Here is a 13,618-nt window from a genome sequence, read left to right as displayed (position 1 = left end):
CTCCGGATGATTTCAGGTGGTTAACGGGGAAATTGAAGTGTAATTGCAGCTGCTGAAGTTTTGCTGCTTCTGGTGTTTTCGCACATGCGGTTTGGGGACCGTAGGTGCGGCGCCACATATGCGTTGGATTGGCCGTAGAAGCGAATCTTGGGGAGAATGTCTCGAACCACAGATGTGTTAAGGGGACCGCACCTGCGGAGTCGCAGATGCGGTTTAGGCAGGATTAATGAATTTCCGCAGAAGCGAAGTTTTGACTGCAAATATGGTACCGCAGATGCGGTAGGTGTGCCGCAGATGCGGGAAAAGCCTGGGCATAATGTATATATTTCTTCCTTCGCAATTTTTTAAGGGTTTAACCATTTTTAATCTCGGAATTAGGAGGTTGGGCGATTTTGAGGAGAGGAATCAAAAGGACTTCGTTCAGGTAAGGATTTTGGAATTAAAACACATTTCTATGGTAATATTTCATGGATTAAGATTGAAATTAAAGGAATTCAAGGGCTAAAAATGGAGGATTAGGGTTTGAGTTTAAGAGGCCTTAAATTGAGGATTTGAGGGGTCATTTGAAATCCGATTTTGGTATTCTTGATATGTATAGACTCGTAGGGAGATAAGGAATCTAATGATGTGAAAATTTCTAAGTTTCGAGAAGTGGGCCCGGAGCTCGGGTTTTGCTAATTTCGGGATTTTTGGTATTTTTCAATTGTTTCGCTTGGGCTTCGTTCCCTTAGCATATTTTGACACCGTGATTCTAATTTTGAATAGATTCGATGCTAGTGGAGGCCGATTCGAGGGGCAAAGGCATCACATAGTAGTAGTTTCACTGGTTTGAGGTAAGTAGCCATTGTAAATCTGGAACTGAGGGTACAAAACCCCGATATTTGACTTGTTTTGATAAAAGCCACATGCTAGGTGACGAGCGTGTGGGCATGCACCGGTAGGGATTGTGACCTGGTCCATCCCGTCACAACTATTAAGCAGCGTATTTGATTTGGAAATACTATGTTATTCCGTATTTTGGATATTTATACTGTATTATGGGATGTATGCCATGTTTGGGGCCTTGTGCCGGCCTGTAAAAACCCTTTGGGGCATTTTGACTATTTTTCCTCACTTTACTTGCTAAAAACATATCCTCAGTCATGTTTTACCTATTTAAAAGCTAAAACTGTTTTTTATCGCTTTACTCCTAATTGTGAGGACTGTATGGGTTGAGTTCCCTGATTCCTGCTGTTGTGCCCAAAAGGTTGTGAGGTTAAGGACTGAGAGAGTTTGAGAACCCAATTGTGAGGATATTATATGTATACTTATATGGATCGGGTTGCACGCCGCATCGATACTTATATGGATCGGGCTACACGCCACAGCGATATATATATATATATATTGGATCGGGCTGCACGCCGCAACGATATGACGCTTGGGCTGTAGGAGCCCCTCTGGAGTCTGCACACCCCCAGTGAGCATAGTCGACTATAAATATATGGATCGGGATACACGCCGCTGCGGTTACTATGAATTCTAATATTATGAGATTATAAATGAGCTGAGTGTTGAGAGTGAGTACTGTGTGACGAGAGTTGAGTCCCGAGCGACTGAGAGGCTACCCAATGGGCCATATTCTGAGTGATTCCTTGCCCGAGGGGTCCTGTTATGATGTTTCAATGTTTCACTCTTCTTTTAAATAAGCCTCTGTTGAATTTATTGCTAAGTATCTGATTTCAATGTTTTAAACCGGAAATGATGATTTTATGTCAGAACTGAGTTTAAGTTATATGTTTTGAATTGCTCGTCACTACTTTCCGACCTTATTTACTTTAGTTACTTACTAAGTTGGCGTACTCACTTTACTCCCTGTACCTTGTGTGCAGATCCAGGTGCCCGAGCGGCCGAGTGAGCATTATTCAGCTGGTTTAATTTTCTATCAGGGATTTCGAGGTAGTTGCATGGCATTCACAGCCCTGTTCTCTCCCTTCTATCTAGTTATCTTTTCATTATTTTCTAGACTATATATGTAGTAGGATGTTCAGACTTGTATTAGAAGCTCTAGACTCGTGACACCAGATCAGTTGCGCGGTGTAGTTTATTATTATTTTGACTTCCGCATATTTTCTGTCATTTTAAACGTTTATTATGAAATCGGTATTTAAAACTCGTGTTGGAAATGGTTTCTTACTAAAGGAATTGGGTTGCGGTTAGTGGACTGGTTGGCTTGCCTAGTCGTGCGATAAGCACCATCACGACCGGTATTTGGGGTCGTGACACCAACTCTCGCTGATCAGGGATCCTAAGGAGGGGGACCATCATCTTGCCTACCTGCACTTACGGGCATGAAATGCAGGCCCCGTGAAATAGGACATCAGTACGAAAAATGTACTGAGTATGTAAGGCATGAAAATTAGTACGTAATAGATATAGATGAAACATGGAATATAGAAACACGTCTTTGAATCTGAATAACCTTGTAAATTCTAAAACGTTTATATCATCATGCACATGCATATAAATTTTGTGTCATGCATAGGTATAAGTGTACATAATATCTTCAAGCTACCGAGGGCATCCCATCATATCGTCTCGGCCACTGTGGGCAACATCATCAACATATACCATCTGATTAGGTAGTGGTGCGTATATAACGTCGTAACCTTTTCCCATATATATATATACATATAACGTTGTCTGAGTCATATGTCAGCCACTGTGGGAAACATCATCATCGTATACTAGCTGATCAGGTGGTGGTGCGTATATAATGCCGTAACCTTTTCCCATATCCCATATACATACTGTCACGCCCCAATCATGGGAGGCATGGCTGGTACCCGGTATCGCACTGGCCCGAGCGAACCACTCTGTAACTCATTCATTTCTTTTGTAACTATCATGGGCCAACATGGACATAACTCATAATGTACAATTGTAAGCGGGCAATGTTATATAAATGAATCATCGTTCATAAAACATGAATACATGCGGGCCGTCAAGGACTCTGACATACTGTACATAATAAACCTGTGTCTACAAAGCCTCTAAGATTATTTGACATCAAATAGAATAGGGTACCAGCCTACCCGTAAGTCTGAAGTAAAACTCTGACACGATGGCTCATAGACTCAGCTATACTCCGAATGAGGTGGAAGTTTACCGATCCTTCGTTGAATGCTAACCTCGTCTACTTCAAGGGTTCGTCAAAATTATTACTTATAATTGCAGGCACGAATGCAAGATCCACAACAAAAGGACGTCAGTACGAATAATGTACCGAGTACGAAAGTCATGTAAATCAACATATAAAGGACATGAAAGAAACATGGAGTACATGACTCAACCTGTAACTCTAGATTTTAGCTTATAACTTTAGCAGTTAGATACAATTTTCCTATAACATCCAACTGGTTTTACAAATTGGAAGACATAAATGACATAAAATTTGAAACTAAAGAATAATCTTATATTTATCAAGAATTAATGTATTGAGAAAATATGAAAAACACAAATGACATGTTTCATCAATTTTACATATTCTAGTATCCCGAATATATATATATATATATAATCAACTCTTTCCACTTCAGAACATAGTTCAAAAATTATTCATTGGATTATTGTTTTGAAGATTTGGAATTAGACGCCAAGGAGAAATAATTTGGTAAAATGAAAGAGTGGGGGTCAGTGTCCCGTCACATAGGATTGACACGATAGCTAAATTGCAATTATTAAATAAAAATTAAGACACAACAATGGTGTTCGACACGTTGAGAACTAAGTAATGGTGTTCAAGTGAAGGTTCATCAGTTTACGTAAATAAGTAATATCTCTAATAAGGAAGCCTAACCCAAAGTAATTGCAACATAATAAAGCTTGTTAATGTATCATAGTGAAAACAGGAAATGAGTAATTTTATGTCGTAGTAATCAATCTAACACGAAAGAGCCATGCCTAGAATGTCTAGTCATGCATTTTCTTTCTACCACCAGATTGCTTTGCATGAACCAAACTATAACATAGAGAATAACCAAATAGATCAGTACGGTCAAATTGTGCAGAAAAACAAAATATGTTTCATCTACCCTCATATACTGAATTGACCTTCAAAACAACCTTATGGTTCACATTTTATTATAGTTCTCATCGAAGAATAATTCGGACCAAAAATATGTATGTACTACCATTTAATACTTATAGTGTCATGCATATGCGTATGAATGTCATGTCGTGCATAGGTACATGCATTCATAACATCATCAAGCCTCTGAGGGCATCCCATTATATCATCTCAGCCATAGTGGGCAAAATCATTATCGTATACCAGCTGATCAGGTGGTGGTGCGTATATAACGCCATAACATTTCACATATCTCATATATATATATATATACATATATATACGCGTATATAACGCCATAACATCATCACACCTCTGAGGGAATCCATCATATCATCTCGGCCACTGTGGGCAATATCATCATCATATACCAGCTGATCAGGTGGTGGTGCGTATATAACGCCGTAACCTTTTCCCATATCCCATATACATATATTTACATATATATATATATATATATATATATATATATATATATATATATATACGCATATATAACGCCGTCTGAGTCATATTTCAGCTAATGTGGGCAACATCATCGTCGTATGTCAGGTGATCAGGTGGTGGTGCGTATATAACGCCATAACCTTTCCCATATCCCATATAATATATACATATTTATATACGCATATATAACGTCATCTGGTCATGGGTCGATATGCATGTATAAATGCATGAAATGCATATAAAATACGTTAATAAAATCTCTTGGTTTAACCCCTATACTGACCAAGTAAGCTACTGAAGTACTCATCGTTCCCTCGAGCTTAAACCATGACAACTTTGGGTATTTCATTAAAACATATCCAATATCAATCTTCTCGACATCAAGGCCCAGTAAAAAATTGACAATTTGAACAAGCTCCACTACAACACTAGCATTTAAACATTGTGGATAACTTTTAACAAATTCACCAAGAATTGACCTTTGAATCCCTATTTTTTTCTAAATATGTCAAAACAGGGATTACATTTTTCCTCTCACTATATCCAAGAATTAAGGGATACTCATTGATATCATCCATTGTTAAACCAATATTTTGCAGAAATTCGACATCTTCACGCATGATTTCAACTGTAGATGGCAAATCTTGATCCTCTAATTCATTAGTAACTATGCCTATGCTTTTTAAATAGGAAAAAATTATAACTCTTGAGACAAGTCTTTCTTCATTCTTTTGCAATATTCCCCATGTTACTGAAGGCATTTGATACTCAGGGAATTTTTCTTGGCGACTGTGTTGGAAAGGGTCTCTGATTTATATCATGAAATAAATTTTATCAATTTATGTATTTTCTGAGACCCGTGTATAGATGATAGAATAATAAGACTTATGGGTGAATAAGAATATACACATCTCTAACTTTTCTACGAATAGAGTAATTTATGAAAATTATGCATTTATCATGCCAAAAGGAAGGAGAGATAACATTAACATACTTGAATCGATTCTCTTGACAATCCCTCTAATACGCTTCTTTTGCAAAAATATATATCAGCAGATCGAAGCTGGAAAAATCCATATAATATTTTTGAGATTTATAATGTCACCGCAGGGATTGGTGTGCACCAATGATTCCGGGATAGGACGTTAAGCACATATAGAGTCTATTTGCATTGTAATTGATTGTGATTGCGTATTCGAATTAAGTAAGCTTACAAGAGGTTCTTTCATAGTTGGGGAGTTGAATCCGCCAAGTGTGCAGAGGTATTATTATTGCTAGTGAAGCAACTAGTAGTCATGAGTATTATTGATGTTTTGAGGATAAGTACTACTAGGGATAATGTTGGTTCTTTCCGTATTAGTAACAGTAGCATGAGCATTACTCAATACTAGGAGAGTCATCATTGGAAGCTTCTTCATTAGCCGCGTAATAGCTACTAGTTTAACACATAACAGTGAAAGAGTGGGTAGGTTTTGTCTTTACTAAAGCCTCCAAATTTATCAATAATATTTTCACATTTGGCATTATTGCTTATAGACACATTGGCTTTGTTCCTAATAGACACCTTATGTGCAGATGTGTCTTTCAATGCTAGGGAATTTTCCGTGCATTTTCATTATTTTTTTTTTATTAATGATAGAACTATCCAAAACCGTACTCTCTTAGAATTGTAAATCCCACATTGCAATAGTATTAAGCCATTTCATATGAATTGTAAAAGTAAATCACGTTTGAAAAATTTGTACGATATAATGAAAAATGTTGCTTCAAATCATTCTTAATGAATAATCAATATTGAAACGAAAATTTGAACTCGTCTTCTTCCTCGACAGAACCCTCCCCCATTTTTTTACAAACCCCCCTTTCTCCTTCTGGTCCCCTCACTCCCAACTGCTCGACAACCAAAAAAAAAATTGTGGGCCCCTCCTGTCACACAAAAGGTCAGGAACGTAGGTCCTCCATCGTAGTAGAGCATTCTGGACTCGTGGTTTATCTCCTTCGTCTTCAAATTTTCACGCAATACACACACAACATCGAGGTATTTCGATTTATTTTATGTCCAAACTTGTATAATAATGTATATCACTGCCTATTGAATGTGTTTCCATGTCCTTTTGTGTTGTATTTGCAAAACTAGTATGTTATATTTATCCGGACTTAGATATTAGTGTAAAATTTAGATTTAATTTTTTATGTTAATACAAGTATTTAGATATTAGTATTTCTATGTCATTATGTATTTTTTATTTGCGAAACTAGTATTGTTGTAGCTATTTTTTTTAATGTTATGTGATTAAAATATATATGTTATTTATATTTAGTTTATTTATTAGCGTAGTAAAATGTAGAAACTTTTAACATAGTAAACTGTATAGTATTTTAGCGTATAATCTTTGTAGTTTAAGTAATTTTAGAATGGTAGATGAAAATATATACTTTGTACAAATTTAGAATTTAAATTATAAAACAAACACACACAAAATAATCAAAAAATTAAATTTGACATACATAAATATTCACGATAGTTTGGTGCTACTAGACCTTAAATATCGAGCCTGGAATCCAATTGTTACATATACTTTGTACAATTAAATCTCTAAAAAAATTTAGAATTTAAATTATAAAATAAACACACACAAAATTATTAAAAAATTAAAATTGACACACATAAATATTCATGAAATTTTGGTGCTATTGGGCCTAAAATATCGAGCCTGGACCCAAATTGTTACATATACTTTATACAATTTAATAATTAAAAATTTAGAATTTAAATTATAAAACAAACACAAACAAAATTATCAAAAAATTGAATTTGACACACATAAATATTCATGTAAATTTGGTGCTACTGGGCCTAAAATATCCAGCCTGGACCCAAATTGTTACATATACTTTGTACAATTAAATCTCTAAAAAATATAGAATTTAAATTATAAAACAAACACACACAAAATTATAAAAAAATTAAAATTGACACACATAAATATTCATGAAAATTTGGTGCTATTGGGCGTAAAATATCGAGCCTCGACCCAAATTGTTACATATACTTTGTACAATTTAATAATTAACATAAAATTAATGTTTTTTAATTTACAGTTGACGACATGGACGCGCCTATACATCCCGGCCCTTACTCTCGTGAGCTATTAGTGCTTCAAGGCGATCATAGGTCTGCCCATATATGGGATGGAGAGTTACTTTGCCAGACTCTCCGCACTAGGAGAGTGGACGACCTGTGGGATTTTCTTCATGACAGAGTTCTCCACGAGCGTGTAGTCCATCGCCTCAAGGCCACGGGATTCTATAGGATTATTGAGATCGGCCGGATACAGGTTGACTGGGCGTTGATCACGGCGTTGATTGAGCGGTGGCGACCGGAGACACATACTTTTCATTTGCCCATTGGCGGGGCTACTGTCACGCTACAGGATGTTGAGGTTTTATATGGCCTGCCCGCTGATGGCATAGCCGTTTCACTGCCTATTGCTATGAGATATATGTCACGTGATCATTATTTGGACATGCTGCATCAGCTCACTGGTTTCAGGCCTCAGGACGGGGATGCATTGTCCGGTGCTAGTCGGTTGGCTTTGACCCCTATTAGACAGCACCTGGAGCTACTCCACCCCGATATCACTGACGATACAGAGGAGGATCATATCACCCATTATACGAGGTTGTTGTTGCTTCTTTTATTTGGAGGGGTCTTGTTCGCTAATACTTCGGGAAATCGTCAGCCTTAGATTTTTGCATCATCTTCAGTTGCTGGATGAGTTACCCTATTACAGCTGGGGTGCTGCTGTTCTCGGCTACATGTATAGGCAGATGTGCCGGGCGAGCATGGCCACTCAGAGAGATGTTTGTGGTTTTATGCCGCTTCTTACATGTGACAACATATTCCAATAAAGAGTTCATTATTACCAACTCTACCTAGTTAGACTTTATCTTAACCATTACGTCAACTTTGTATGTTAGGTTTGGGCCTGGGAGCGGTTCTTGTATTTTCAGCCACCGCGACCACAATTACCGCCTGCTGTAGCACCTCCGTTTCTCCCTCTATCCAGGAGGTGGGTTCTCCGCCGTAGACTATTACGAGAATATGATGCTCATCATAATCTCCCCCTCTGCAGGAATGTGTTGGATCTGCTGGAGGGCGCACATGTAAATATGTACCTAAACTTACCTTGTGTGGATTAACTTAGTGTTGCGCATACTACGTTTCATGTTCTTATTTGATAGTTCATCTGGACGCCATACAACGAGGATTTGATAGCTTCCCTGCCACCTTATTGCTCGGCTGGTCGACATATTTGGAGCACTTCTGCCCCACTCAAATGCCTTGATATTGTGGAGCATCATGCCTCAGAGCGGGTACTTCGGCAGTTTGGCCGCCCACAGTATATACCGAGGGAGCCTATATGGGAGCCTACGCATTATCAGAGGGATGATCGTAGCCGGGCGGACGACACATTTATGGCAGGGTTAGCCGGGCATATCCTGAGTTGGGACCATCGAGAGGAGATGATTCCGCCCCCACATACTTGGGACTAGGAGGTGGATATTCAGAGGTATATGTCCTGGTACCGGCACGTCACCCGACTTTTTATCGGGAACACTATTTATCAGGCTGACAGTCGGTACGTTCCATACGCCGGGCGACACGAGGCCCTGGTATGTTTTCTATTTTACTCATTATATAACAGTATTTTAGTGCAATATGCATAGTTTATATTTTATATGTTGTGCAGGCTATTGGACTACACACAACCTACCAGATGGGACTGTAGACGCAGGATTATATCGGAGATCTTGCGGATGCCTTGTAGGATTATAGCCGTCGATTTGTAGAGTTGGCTGCCAGACACCGCAGTGAGCCCGGGAGGATCAGCGTTTGGCTCACATGCCTGATTATGTGGAGCCAGATCAGTACGAGCGAGGTCCTGGTGTGGCACGAGGGGGTTGTTCCCGATGAGGTGGGGGTTCCCAACGAGGTGGTGGTGCCCGACGAGGCGGGGGTGCCGGACGACGTGGTGGCGGGCGGAGAGGAGGTGGTCCCCAACAAGGGGGAGTTGAGACCCCTGCTGATTATGTTCCTGCCGATATGCCGGGTGGCCTTGGGACGGATCTCACTCTAGGGACTTCGCAGGTGACCCCGTTAGGTCAATTATTGATCATGGGCACGCAGCTTTCTAGAGTGGATTGGGATACATACTTTCCAGGACTGTCTACCATTGCTGAGGACCGGCCGACCCGAGATTTACGTGGTGGGCGCCGCTTGAGTTATGGTTCATCATCACGTTCGCAGGTATGGTTTTCATAGCGTATTGAATTATAATTTGTCTTTTTTTTTCAAAACTTTGTTAATTTCCTTTTGAAGGCTGAGCGCGATGTTGACATGGTTGCCACTGATGATTACATTCAGGAGCCCGAGGAAATAGTGGTACGACAATTCAAATTGTTTTGACGAATTATATACTTTGCTATTCTAAGCTTTTGACTCTTATGTAGGTTTCTACTGGACTGACGGCCTCTTCTACTGATCCTGTCAGCACTACTGATGATCATGCAGCGGCGCATCCGGCTATAAGGTGGCGATTTTATGATGACGATCCTGATAGCGTCCCCAGTCGGGATGCGACGCCTCAGTCCAGCGGCTGCATTGAGGCACACTGGATGCGGGACGCACTGATTTTATTCATTTTTATTTGGCATTATATGTACATTTAAAACAACTTTTATATAATATGTGAATTACTTTTTGATTTCTCCGTTAAGTAGCTAGTTTCGTACTGCAATAAAAACACAAGTCGTAAAGAAGTAAAATTCCATTACAATGACTAAAAGAAAAGTTTATTACTAAACACATAGCACAAATACTAGCACAAACACAAACATATCAGGCCAACATAATAAAAGTACATGAAATATGAAAATTACACTAAACACATACATGCCAATGTTTAGCCCTGGTTGTCATTTATTCTCCGTTCCAACCACTTAAATCGTTCTTCTAGTTGTTCTTTTTCTTCTTCTACCTCTTTTAGTTTCTCTTTCACCTCTGCAAGTTCCCGTTTATATTTTTCTTTACGCTCCTTTTGTGCATCACAATTCCATTTTGTTTTCTATTTTTCTTCTCACACCTCCTTTAGTTTCGCCCTCAAGTCTGCAATAATTCTATCGCTTTCTTTTTGTACTTCTCGTTGTCTTAAACACATATTATGAAGAAACTGTAGTTATTCTCTGTAACAATCCTGATAACATGGTTCATCAACCCATTCCTCAAAATCACAAATAGGTTCGCCGGGGACCTTGTAAAACTGATTCATACAGTGCCAGTAGCGGCGTCCAACCTCACCACCGTCCCAACAGTTTTGCATCAAGCATGCTTTTCCACAATTACACTTTGGTGGATGAAGATGTTGAGCTATTTGGGAAATATTTGCTTTTAGTAAAAAAACCTTACTTTTAATGAAGTTTTTGCTTTTAGTAAATTTGAGCACACAAAATAACTACAATGAGCCCGTTATTTATAAGCGAGACAACACACACATAACGTAGTATTCAACCGCGCTAAATACATAACGTACTATGCAATAGCGCTATATTTTGCGTGTTAAATATCATGATATTGACAAGACAATTTTATGTCTTGTCAACTTTATTTAAGACAACTTTATGTCTCGTCAACTTTATTTCAGACAACTTTATGTCTCATCAACTTTATTTCAGACAACTTTATGTCTTGTCAACTTTATGTCATGATGTTGACAAGACAATTTTAAATTAAATTATTATTTAAATAGGTAAAATGGAAAAATACAAATCATAATTAACAAGCATAATTTTATTTCATAAATCTTGCAACATAGGCATAACAACTAATTATTATAATATCAACTCATGGATAGTTAGGTACACTAGAAGAATACCCACCCCAAGCTTGATTACTGTTGCCATCCAAAGGACATTTTCTATGGTCGTGTCCTGTTTGCGAGCATATACCACATCTGCGCGCATACACGGTTTCACTAACATCCATTTAGTTCCGTATATGCGTTCTCTTCTTCACTTGTATTCGATGCAAATAGGACTTGTTACACACCATTTTAAATGGTTCAGGCGGCCAATAATGCTCAACACCCACTGGCTGCAACTGCCCACTATATGTGTTTAGGTACTTCGCAACACTATATTGTTGATCAACATAGTTGGTTACACCCAAACCAACTTGTTGAAAGCACTTGATGGCATGTGAGCAAGGCATGTGGTAGATGGACCATTTTCCACAAGAGCATAACCTTCTAGATTCATTTACAGTATGTACATTATTACCTCAATTTTGATGGATAGAGGTGCGAACTTCAAAAACACTTCTTTCGTTATCATACTGCAAAAATGAATGCTAATGCGCTCGCCGTCTATATTTCTCAAATCTTTTAATAGGCACCGACATAAATTCAACACCCTTTTCTATCAATGATGTTGCAGCTGCAGACCTTTCAACAAACCTCTCCGCCATCTGCTTGAACGACAACCGCACCGTGGCTGTGACAGGCAATCATCTTGCAGACTTCAATAACCCGTTGAAAGACTCTGACACATTTGTAGTCAGAGTTCCCCATCGTCTGCCACCATCCGCGTGCAACGTCCACTTTTCAGGGTCATGTCACATTAACCAACGATAGGCTGCCTCGTCTTCTTACCTGATATATTCCATGTGCATCCGAAATTTATGCTATTGGTAGTCTGTTGCTTCCATCCACATCAAATCTTGGAGATCCTTGTTTGGATATGCCTTCTAAAAATTAGCTTTAAAGTGCCTAACATAGTAATGATGATAGGCATAAGGTTCTTGCCATGTAGGCAAGTTCTCCACAGAACTTAAGATACCACCGTATCGATCGGATATTAGACATATACCGAAAAGCTGTTTCACAACGTGCTCTTTCAAGTGGTTCAAAAACAGCGTCCACATCTCTTGGCTTTCATTGGCACAAATAGCAAAAGCTAGAGGAAATATCTGTCCATTAGCATTTACTGCCATGGCTATCAACAGTTTGATATCGTACTTTCCATAGACATGAGTGCCGTCTATAGATATTAAGGTCCGACAATGCGAAAAACCATCAACTGCTGGTTTAAACGCCCATAAAATGTAATTGAACATATATTTTGGTTTACCTGGAATATGCTCAAGCTTCCATTTAACAACCGTCCGGGGTTCAAACTGCTGCAGTGCACCCATGTACCTAGGGAAATCTGCAAATGACTTATCCCAGTTACCATAAACTATTTCAAACGCTCTTTTCCGCCTGAGATATGCCTTTCTTTTAGTAATTGTATGGCCATTTTCTTGGTGGACTGCTGTAATACACTCTTTGATTTTATACCTTATGGTTGCTTCGATGTGTGGAATAAGAATAAGAGAAATCAAATCAATATCCAAGTTGAAATGATTCCCGTTGAATGTGTCTATTTCGCATGTGTGGGTGGGAATATATTTACCCACTTTCCACAGACCTGTCTTCTTCTTCATCGCACGCAACATCCAATGACATGGCTAAAACCACCTGCGACAAACAACCTTTTATACAACCGGACATGACTCCTATACCGTCATCTCACGACACTCTTTTACGTTGTGCATTTTACAACCCTGCTTAGGTGCGCTTTATCAGCAAAAAGCATGCCCTTTGCCAGCACTGTTGGTCTAGACTCATCCCACATTGCTGTATGAATTTCATCAAAATCCCTTTTTAGAGCTTCCACATCCGGCATGTTTGGCAAGTTATCAAGGTAAGGAACCTCCCTTGAATGAAACGGCACTTGGGACTCATGCACTCTTCGTCTAGGGGGGGGGGTGGAGCATACTCTCTCATCAAATCAGGTCCTTTCTTCTCATCCTCCTCATCACCATCCTCACGATGAAAGGGTGTATCGCCTCCAGATTCATTAGCATTATTGTCGTAATCACTATTCTCTTTCTCACTCTGTGTATCAGCCAGATCCCGATTTAATACGCCGTCTTCGGGCAATTGAGTGAGTACATTTGCTTCA

General features: G+C 39.0%; 1 protein-coding gene across 1 annotated transcript; it reads right to left on the bottom strand.

Moving 5' to 3' along the window:
* Positions 1-12,359: 12,359 nt before the first annotated feature.
* On the bottom strand, positions 12,360-13,097 carry LOC138877405 (uncharacterized). The gene has a single exon (XM_070157014.1). The coding sequence runs from the start codon at positions 13,095-13,097 to the stop codon at positions 12,360-12,362; it is 738 nt and encodes a 245-aa protein (XP_070013115.1).
* Positions 13,098-13,618: the final 521 nt, after the last annotated feature.

The sequence above is a fragment of the Nicotiana sylvestris genome, chromosome 9 (genome assembly GCF_000393655.2).
Source record: "Nicotiana sylvestris chromosome 9, ASM39365v2, whole genome shotgun sequence".
Lineage (NCBI taxonomy): Eukaryota > Viridiplantae > Streptophyta > Magnoliopsida > Solanales > Solanaceae > Nicotiana > Nicotiana sylvestris.
Note: the sequence above shows the minus strand (reverse complement) of the source record. Positions and strands in the feature narration are given on the sequence as shown.

Coding starts and splice junctions, on each gene's coding strand:
- LOC138877405 (XM_070157014.1), bottom strand. CDS start 13,097: ATGAAGAAGAAGACAGGTCTGTGGAAAGTGGGTAAATATATTCCCACC.